This window comes from Barbatula barbatula (assembly GCF_947034865.1).
Source record: "Barbatula barbatula genome assembly, chromosome: 1".
Lineage (NCBI taxonomy): Eukaryota > Metazoa > Chordata > Actinopteri > Cypriniformes > Nemacheilidae > Barbatula > Barbatula barbatula.
Genome location: NC_136766.1, coordinates 26454906 through 26465599, shown reverse-complemented (window position 1 = coordinate 26465599; position 10694 = coordinate 26454906). Strand labels below are relative to the sequence as shown.

Below are 10694 nucleotides of genomic sequence, written 5' to 3'. Positions count from 1 at the left end.
ACTACTGATGGAATTCCCTTCCTTTCCTAACTTTAGATATACTCTGTTTAAAACTACAATTCTATGATGAAAATGCATATTATTTACACATTTGAACATGAACTGTAGAATATCCATTTCCAAATGGATCAGTTAAACATTTGTATTACTATTTTAAAGCTGCTGTAGTGATATCATGATTTTTACATTTGTGTGTAGTTGTTAAAGCGACACTTTTTTATTTATTCTACTAAGATATTGAATATATAGCATATTACGCGTGCGTTTGTGTCTATGTATGAAGAGTTCATTTGCAAAATCAGATAACAATGTTTAAAAAAAAGCAAAAATTATTTTTTTATGTGCATTCGAATGAATATCAATCAATCTGAAGTTTGGTTGTTTTATTTAAATAATATTAACTAACAAAATAAAACACAATTAAATAATAAAAACATGACTTTTACATCTGTTGTTATTCTTTTAAGGAACACGAGACTTCCCCTGCCGCCTTGTGGCTGATTTCTTATTGCATTTATGAGAATCAGGAAGAAAGCAAGCTTTTACCACAGGCGACAAGTGAAAGGTTTCACATCACTGACTGTCTGCAGCTTTTGAAGACAGTGACACATAGGCAGACTCTGCACCAGCTGCTGGGGATGGAGCTCTATAGAGAAGCGGAGCACTATCTTATGTCCTATGGCATCTCATCTGGTAAGACTGTGCAAAAAAACATTTGTTTCATTTACACTTTTTTGGTTATATTGTTATGTTTTACAGTTTTACTGTTATGTTTTATCAAGTTGACATGTGACAGCGTAAATTCTGCTAGTGGCCATCTAGTTTTATATGGTTTTATGGTTTCCTGTCAGGGATAGAAAATGAGAATGAGATGAGGGATTCTGACTTACAGGATGTGTTCAATGCGGAGACAGACTGGGTTTCTCACAGCCCTCTGCAAACTGAACCATGTGTGTCATCCGCTCCAGTAAGTCTGCATTTAAAACGTTTGCTGATACTTAGCTGTAGGTGATAACAAACCTAACTATCAGCGAGTTATTGTGGTTTTACTGTGGTTGGTAGATGATAATTTACCTTTTTTGATCAAGCTGTGCAAATATATAGCTAAAATCACCAGTTATGTGTTTTGGATTTGTTTTGGATGTTACTTGGTGAATTATTTTGGTCATGATGAATGGTCAACAGAATTCAACGTTTTTGGTTGTAAACATTCTCTAGATAGCCGATAGCCAAGATGACCTTCTACAGAAGAGAATGGTGGTTCTGAAAGGGCTTCTGACCAGTGAGGAGATCTACCTTACAGAGTTAGAGACGCTGCTCACGGTAATCTGCACATCTAATCTACATCTATTGACAATTTACAGTTTATCAGTTTATCAGCATTAATGCATATCACTTCCTGTCCCAAGCACTTCCTGATTATAATATTGATATCTAAAAATAACAAGTGTGAAGACCAACCCAAAATGGAGGAAAGTTAGAGAGAAATACTTACGTAGTTGTATTATTTCTAGCCTCGATTATCAAGAAGAATTTCTGAACACTATATTTAAGAAAAAAAGCACAGATCATTTCTAGTGTACTTTACCACATTTTTGCAATGTCTTTAAACACCTCTTCAGATGAATAGATTTTCTGAATATAATATGTAATTTCCATGTTCAGTTATAAACAAATGTGTCTGAATATGTAAGCACTGATTTTAGAGAATAGTCTGAAGCTTAATACCTCCTTCAGTAACATATTTTCCAGTTTCCAAAACATCTTATTCAAGTAAATCCCTTTTCTCATCTGTCACTTCCTGCAGATCAACTTCTCTTTCTCTTAGCGAAGTACTGCTTCCCCTTCTAGTCTTGTTGTCGTTAAACAAGAGTGCCCAGAAAAAATCCAGAATGACACGCAAGGATGAAGTACAGCACACATAAAAGTGTCATATTTCTCATTCACTTCCTCACAGTATTGTTATTTCACACGTCATTGAGCTGAACTTTCTGTAAACGTGCTGTAGTGTAAGAATAAGTGTGAAGTGTGTTGTTTAGCATTCATCTGAGGCCTTATCTTTTTACCTACAGCCCATGAAAGCTCTGAAGGCAGCAGCAGGTACATCTCAACCTGTGTTGTCCATTGAGCAGGTTCAGACTGTGTTCTATCAAATTCCTGAACTCAGAGACCTGCACAAGGACTTTTACACTAGCCTTAAAACCAGACTGCATAGTGAAATGGGGCTGGATCAAGATGTTAGGTCTCAAAATCAGGGGACCGAGGAAAGTGCAGTGATACTTTACCAGGGGGACCCTCAAGTACCTGTAGGAGATCTGTTTCTTAAGTTTGTGAGTTTTTTTGGGTTATGTAAAAATATGTGTAGGTCATTATATACATTACTTTTTTAAAGTATATACTGTAAAGCCATATACAATGATTATAATTAAATATGCTGAATTCTAATATATCATAAGGTTTGCAAATCCTTCTTTATGAAACCATTAACATTTCATTGGCCATTTGGTCACGTTGGTTATATATCCATACACCCTGCCCAGACGTGTGCATTCATATGATTGTTGTATTTATTGTATAGGTTAACCAGTTAGGAGTGTACCGAGGCTTCATTGATAACTATGAGAATGCGCTTGAGATTGTGCAAAAGTGTATGCAGTCAGACCAGCGCTTTAGGACAATAGCAGAGGTCTGCTGCTCTTCTCTTTTTGTTTGATCTTATTTTTACTTTGGGATGCCTGGCATTTGTTTATATTTGTTCTCTTTAACATTTAGAGTATGATGTCCTTCAAAGGGTCAGATAAGGTCAAAACTAAGTATACCATGGAAGGTAAACAGATGTTTTTTGTTTGTTTCTCTTTGTGTATCTGAATACATTTGTAATCACGGCATTCATTGATCAATTGTTTCATTGATTTCCATTTTACACTCCATAGCTCTCCTGTATAAGCCGTTGGACAGAGTGATGAAAACCACCCTGGTGTTACATGTAAGACACTGTTCAAGATCATTTCTCCCTGCGTGCGTAGTGTTTATAAATATTCGTTCATGCTCGAAGATTTATTATTGTTCATCTCTCTCAGGAACTCTGGAACCACACGCCACAGGATCACCACGATAGTGTCTTGCTGCAGGAAGCCCTTCGTCTTTCCAGCAGCTTCCTGTCTGGGGTCAATGAAAGGTCCCAGTGCAAAAGAGCTGTCATGCTCAGCAAAGGAGAGGTACTCATACACCTTCAGTGTCACATGACAATAGCGCAATTGTACAAACTGTTTCATGCCATCTTGAGTGTATGCTGATATTTATATAATCTATATTTGCCATAGAGACGTCAACTGATACGTGATGGGTTTGTGGTGGATGTCTGTGAGAGCGGGCACAACCTGAGACACCTCTTCTTGTACGCAGACTTGTTGCTGTGTGTCAAACTCACAAGTACCGGGTAGGTCCCCACCAATCGAATCAAACTACTATACCTTAAACATCACAATTTGTTTATTGGCCCAATATGGATTTGTAGCCATGAGCTGAGATTGTATGCATGTTTCCATGTGTAGGAGACAAGCACAGTACAGGTTTTGCTGGTACCTGCCATTGGTTGGCTTGAAGGTCCAGTGGGCTTCGGAACAGCTTCCCTCATCAGAATGCCAAATAAAAATTAGCAAAACCAGAGCCAAAATGTACCAGCTCAAACAAGCACTCCAACAACACGTGGTAAGGCAAGAGAGTTTAGACTGGGTGTGTGTAATTTTCTGTCATTTATCTACTATTTAGCAAACTAAGAAATCAAGCATTAACGTGTGGGGGTGTGTGTGTGTGTCTGAGTTTGTTTCTAAGCAATGAACTTTTGTGGACAAATATGCAGAGGGTTAGACAAATCTTTAAAACAACTATGGGCACGTCATCAACTGGAATGACAAAAAAAGTTCTTTGCATGCGAATTAGAGTTAGTCTATAGACTATAGTAATTCTTGTGTCTTTCTTAATTGATATGTATTTTAGAATTTAAATACAGAACAAAAGAAAGAGAATGACAAGTACTTATTTAGAGAGCTCCATAAATATGTTTGTTACAGAAAGGTGGCAAGGGGTCATTTTCACGTGCAGTTGAACGTTTGAGGAGGAAGCTTGAAGAATGTGAGCTTTGGCTTTTAACAAACACACCATCCTTTACTTTAGATCTACACAGCACCAGTGGAAAGGTGAGACCACAGCACTCTTACACGTGAACACTTGCATATCCTCTCTCACGGATGTGAGACACGCATTATCTTAAAATAAGATGTTTAAGCAGATGAGGAACCTTGAGAAAAAACAAGACTCAGGAAATTCTATAATAGACTTAAGTTTAATAGACTGGTATTAAACAAGGTTTCTTTCTCCTCAGAGTCACACAGTCCGATTGTGTTCTTTATATGACTTGGATGAGTGGAAAGAGGCCATTGAGATACAGAGTGGAAAGAGTGAGTGAACCTTCTTCCAAATGAGCACCTTTTCCCATTGTTTGACTTTGTTTAATTGAGGGATTTAAAAATCTGAATGGTAAAGTTTAAATGCAGTTCAGCTTTCTTCCCTTAAAGATGGCTTTCCATTTGTGTAAGATTATTTTATCATTTATTTTTTTAGGATTTAGATGTTACACAAGTGACAAATTCAAACAAGTAGCACGTTCATTCAATAAATTCTAATATTAACATTAGTTACACTATTTCGTATTATTTCATAAAACAATAGTAGCAGTGATGCTTCTAATTTAAGGTTCTTCAATATCTTTGTCATGACTGTGAAGTCAAATACAACATTTGTTCTTATATAGTGAAAATAACCTGGGTTTTAACATTTTCCATTTGTATGTTTATGTAAAATATTTGATAGGTACAGAGACAGTTCCTCCAGACCTGCTGTCTGTCACTGGTTCCTGTATCAAACTCCGAATGACTCAACAACCTCCCCTCCATAGTGTCAAAACTAGTAAAGCTCTCTCTGTATCTTCAGCACAGTAAATAATGTTTTCTAAATCTCGCCAGTGCACAATGATCAAACAGTCTCTTTCTCTCTTTCTGTGGCTTTCACAGATGAACAATCACAAGTGTGTGGAAGCATATATGTGATGGTTCATTCGGCGTGTGGTCTGCAACATCCAAGCAGTAAGTCACATTCACTTGCGGACATATACGTGACCTCTGATTCGAAGTTTCCGAGCAACAGGTTAAACCACAAGCTCATCGCATGCAATCTGCTTTTTGTATGTAACATACTGCCTTTATTGAACACTTACTTTCTCCAAGTCTCTGTCAATCAGAATACCCAGCCAGACATACAGTATGATGGGAAATAATTGACAAATCTACTTATAAAGACAAAAATTATCAAGATTAAAAAAATAAACCCATTCACTTAAACCAGGGGCTCCCAAAGTTTTGACCCCCAGCGTCAGTGACTAGAGACCCCCAATATCCTCGGAGGGGGTTAAAGTATACAAATATTGTGCGCACATGCACCTATTCTGCGCGCACATGCACCTATTAAACGTGCATAATGACAACACAAAGAGCACAGTCTAACAAAACATTATGTTATAGTTATTTACTCATAACTAACTTTTTGTTAAACTTTTGTTATACATAAACTATGAAAGATTACTGCAGATGGACGAATTCCATCAAACTGATTCAAGTATTAATAGATGTGCCTCTTTTCGTTCCTGAGAGCGCTTCTCCGCCCTCCTCCGCACGCCTCCCTGCATTGTCTATGGTCGATTTTAATCAACGTTTCATTTTGAGAAATAAGAACATCCATAACTTAAAGAATGCAAAAAATTCTCTGCGTGAACATGGGACTGTTTAACGTGGTGCTGTAACCTTATAGCAATTTCACTGCAACACATGTATGTTAATGTAAATTGTATGTGTAAGAAACATTGTATCTTCGTGTGTTCTATGTGCAGGTGTATATGTATGTGTGGAGGTTGATGGCTTTGAATTTTACGACAGACGAAAACAAACCTGCCTTTCAGCATTCAGTGTGACACCGATGTGGGATGAGGTGAGGAGTGGGCATATAGAATTTTTTGATTATGCCATCTTTAGTTTTTGGATGCATATATCAGCTTGTGTTATGGTATATAGGAGCTAGTGTTTCAAGTGGACAGAGCTCAGCAGCTGTTCCTGGTGGTTGTATCTCAGTCTGCGAGTGACTCGCAGGATAACAGCTTGGGCAGAGCTGTGTTACAAGTGAGTTCACTTACTATTTGGTCTTCATGAATGCAGACAGTGACTATTGCTTGATTATCAGGACAGAAAAAGTGCACAGATGACTATAATGGTCAATTTAGGCCTTGCAGAAACAATCTTTGTGACCTGCTCCTTAAAGCAGTGGTCTAAAATCTGGCATTGACTCACTGTTTCAAATAATTCAATGGATAGTTCAGACAAAACTTAAACAGTACAGTATGTCATATTTTATTCCCTCATACAGTATCTAGTTCAAAACCTATATATGACGCTTCTGTGGAACACAAAGAAGATTTTTGGGGAATGTCTCAATGTACATGGATGAACAATGGATGTCAACAATGGAGTGGACAATGGATTTCTACATTGTCGCTTGGTTACCAGTATTCTACAAAATATCTACTTTTGTGTTCTGCAGAAGAAAGTCACCCACACAGGTTTGAAATGACATGAACATGATCAAGTTATTGTTTATAGAGTGTACTGTTAAGTGTTTTGTTTTAATTTTTCTGTTAAGATATTATGGAAAAGCTGACATATATGTTGTTTGTATACTTTACAGCTAGACCCCAACATCATGTTGAAAAAGTGGAAGAAACTCACATGTTCCTTGGGGAATATTGATGTAACCTTGTCAATGAAGTACTTCCCCCACCCTCTTGAGCCTCCTAGCTGTACCCCTCTCATACCAGAACCAGTGTTCTGTGTGCAGATTGCACAAGTGGCAAAGTGAGTTTACAAACTAATTCATTTTAAAAGAAGTGGGATTAATGTTTCTGCTAAATTGAACATTTTGCATGCACATACTTAGCAACAAATGTAAAGGATAATGCTACAGTATGTAACTGGCTTTGGATAAAAGCGTCTGCCAAATGCATAAATGTAAATGTAAATGCATGTTTTTTTATGGAAATGTAGAAATAGAGTTGATTGGTCATAAAAAAGAAAGGGGGAAATTAAAACAGAAAAAGGCAACAAAAAAGGGTTTCTAGGCCTAATCCTGTGTGTGTATGTATGGTTTTAGGTATACATCACTGTCAAATTGGTTCCCCTAGAGGTTATCTAAATCTTGCAATACCTGCCTTGAGCCCCTGTGCGTGTGTGTGTTTGTGATGTCAGGCAAGAGGGTGTGCTGGTCCCTCACATTGTCCGTTCCTGTGTGGAGGAGGTTGAGAGGAGAGGATTGAATGAAGAGGGCATCTACAGAATCTCGGGAGCTAGTAGAGAGATACAAGAACTCAAGAATGCATTCAACACTAGTGAGTGGGTTAATGTGTGTGTACCTATTTATCAATTATTTAGGATGTTTTGGGGTGTCTTCCTTTGGAAGAAACAAAAAAGACAATCATGCTGTCTTAATAATGCAGGTTCGATGTTGGCAGTAAATTGGCAGTATATGAAAACCCCAGAAGTCTATGGTATGTGTTTATGCTAATCTCTTTGATTTCCACATTAAGTATCTGTCATTATGTCTGTAGATTACCGTGAGGCTGTGAGTAAACTGAGGAGTTTAGATGTGAACGCAGTGTCAGGCACTTTCAAGCTGTACTTCAGAGAACTTCCTCAGCCTCTTATTCCCTCTGACCATTTCCAGGGTTTCTCAGAAGCAATAGGTGAGTTTCTTTACACACAATGTCCAGTCTCTTAATATTCTTACAATGTAGAACCTGTCCCCTTGGTGAAAGTAAATATCAAAATGGCAACTTTTGTAAGAAAACTCCTGTAACTGTAAAGCTTCTACAATTTTTATTACAATTGACAATGTTGCAATGTGTAACTTTTGTCTGTGTAGCGTTATTGAAACACTAATTTACAGGCTACTTTGCTGTACACACTTTGAACTCTTTGAGAGGGTTGAAGTCAATTGATGTCAATTTCTGGCGAAATCTCACCAGAAATCTCAAAGTATAAATCATTATTATAAACTCACTGTACAATAATATCTCTCTCTTTCTCTCTCAGACATTGCTGACCCCTATGTCAGGGAAAACTACATGCTGACTGTATTGCAGGCCCTACCAGATGTAAATCGCAACACCTTCCTCTTCCTCTTACACCACCTGAGACGGTACATCACTTCCTGTCCTCTCATATCTGTCAAAACACTGATTGCGTTTCTTTCCTGATCTGAACCTTGTCTTTGATGATGTCTTTCACTCTGGCTTTTTGCTCTCGTTCTTTGCTTTATCTTTCTTATACACATCATCAGTGTTGCAAAGAAGCAGGAACAGAATAAAATGTCTTTAAGTAATTTGGCCACAGTGTTTGGCCCCAGTCTCTTGCGCCCCCCAGTGGATCGTGTTGACATATCTCAAGAAGTGGAAGTTCAGGCAAGTAATTCTTCATTTCAAAATGGAATACATATTTAGTTCAAATCATAGTAGCATTAAAGAGTATTGATAGTGGTTATTCATATTATGATATATTTTGTTTTCATTCTAGAGTTAAATACAAAAGAGGCACATTTTCAAACGATTTAAACATGATTTACTCATCTTATATAATATCTTGTACAAAAATTAAATAAATGTATAAAGCCGTAATATGATTTTTTTAGGATTGCTGTTATAGTAAAATTGTGACTTTAAAATTATATGTGTAATATATAATTTTTATTTAAATTTAAACATTAAATTATAATTATATATTTTGAATGATTTGATTTAAAATGAGGATAATGGTAGATTTACATTTACATTTAGTCATTTAGCAGACGCTTTTATCCAAAGCGACTTACAAAGAGTTCGGGGAGCAATAAGCGATATGTCATAAAAGAGCAATAGTACATTAGGTGCTAATACAGATCATGGTAATGCCAATGTTTGAAGTATGCCTGACTGAAGACCTCTATTGGTGTACTTTTTTCATTATAGGTTCAAGTTATTAATCTCTATCTACAGTGCCATAACCTTCCCGAACCTCTTCTTACTAAACCTCTGGACCTAGAGGAGCTAGAGACATGAGACACCAACAGCCATAAACCGGACTCATTGAAAGATTACTTAATTTGTATAAGCCATGTGTTTTTTGAACGCAAATTTCTTTAATATTTTAAGTGACATTCTATACCCATTTTATACAGTTTATAAATAAATGAGCCTGAAGCTAAACTTTGGTCTTTGGACAGTATTTATTAGTGGTGGTGAGATGAAGCATCATGAAGCTTTTTAGCCAAGTGGTTTACAAAAGGGTTCCTTTCTCTAGGCTTCATTTGCTCACAATACCATCTGGTGGCCAAAGAGTTTAAAACAAGCAGATGCAGTACAGATGTGCCTGATGTGGTCTGTGATACACTGTATTTTGTGCCAGTTAACTTTTTCCACATAGATTAATCTCTTTATAAGAATATAATGCATATTTTATCATGGTATATAAATATTGTATAACATAACTGTGTAATAACCTATTGGCTTAAAATTATCTGGGCTATCAAATGTGTGAATCAATAATTTGGTCATAATTTGGCAGAAGGGGCAATATTATAAATCTAAAACTGGAAAGTGTCTTGGTTTAACTGGGCAGAGGCAGTGAATGTGCTTATGTTACTTGGTTTATCTAGCTGTCAAAATGTTGCGACAAGATTGAAATCCCTTACTGAACCACTCAGGTGGAAACGAGGCTTCAGACGTCATCTGTGACGTCGCTGGTCTAAAGCGATATACAATCCTCGATACGCACTTCAATGAAAGCTTCCAGGATTTCTCTACACACGTTTCGAAGCCTCGGCACAGAATGTAACATCACCAGTATTTATCTCACATGCCTTCTCTTGTCTGTATCTAAAGTAGTCAATTTTAAATATTGAAGTGTGTTTTGGTTCATTCTACTGTCGTGGCATGATACTGTGGTGATGCGATTGCCTGACCCACCTATGTTTGAGGAAATGGTACGGTCCGGGGGTATAAAGGTAGATAGGACTGGCATGTCACACAGGTGTGTCCTATAGGGCTTCCGGGAGTACCTTTATTTCCGGTGGGTTGGGCTACACGTCCAAGAGGTAAGAGCTACCAGTGGCAGTTAAAGTGTTGATATTTAATGTCAAACAGGGTAAATGGAGATGCATTTAAATTACAGTGTGGTTGAGGAGTACTGCGGGCATTTGTGAATGGCCATGTATTTTCGAGAGCCATTAGTGAAGTCCGCGTCAAGTGCGTGGTGCATTACGGGTCATTAGCTGCAGGTGTGTTACTCATTTTCACGTATAGGGTTGTGGGAATGTATTTTCCCTCTAAATTCATTTGCTTGTTATATTTTTGCAGTGACTTTGGGTGTTGGAGGTGTTGCAGCAGGCTGAACCGACGCCAGTTCGCAGGCTGATACCGGCGCTATTTGGGGCTGTGATTCTCCCTTATGGACTAGCGCTATCGTACCTGCATGTATAACGACTGCTTGAACTGGAGTGTTTTCCGAGATAGACAGTGCCACTATTGTTCGCACTGATTCGTCCAACTTACCATTTCTCCT

General features: G+C 37.6%; 1 protein-coding gene across 1 annotated transcript; it reads left to right on the top strand.

The window, feature by feature from the left end:
* Window positions 1-494: 494 nt before the first annotated feature.
* On the top strand, window positions 495-9459 carry LOC306898849 (active breakpoint cluster region-related protein). Its single transcript, XM_079464697.1, has 22 exons — window positions 495-693; window positions 852-967; window positions 1219-1323; window positions 2073-2330; window positions 2579-2686; window positions 2773-2827; window positions 2934-2986; window positions 3081-3218; window positions 3324-3439; window positions 3555-3711; window positions 4074-4199; window positions 4385-4460; window positions 4873-4968; window positions 5073-5144; window positions 5945-6042; window positions 6126-6230; window positions 6793-6959; window positions 7350-7489; window positions 7709-7843; window positions 8193-8298; window positions 8440-8560; window positions 9104-9459. The coding sequence occupies exons 1-22, from the start codon at window positions 639-641 to the stop codon at window positions 9191-9193; spliced, it is 2493 nt and encodes an 830-aa protein (XP_079320823.1). The 5' UTR covers window positions 495-638; the 3' UTR covers window positions 9194-9459.
* Window positions 9460-10694: the final 1235 nt, after the last annotated feature.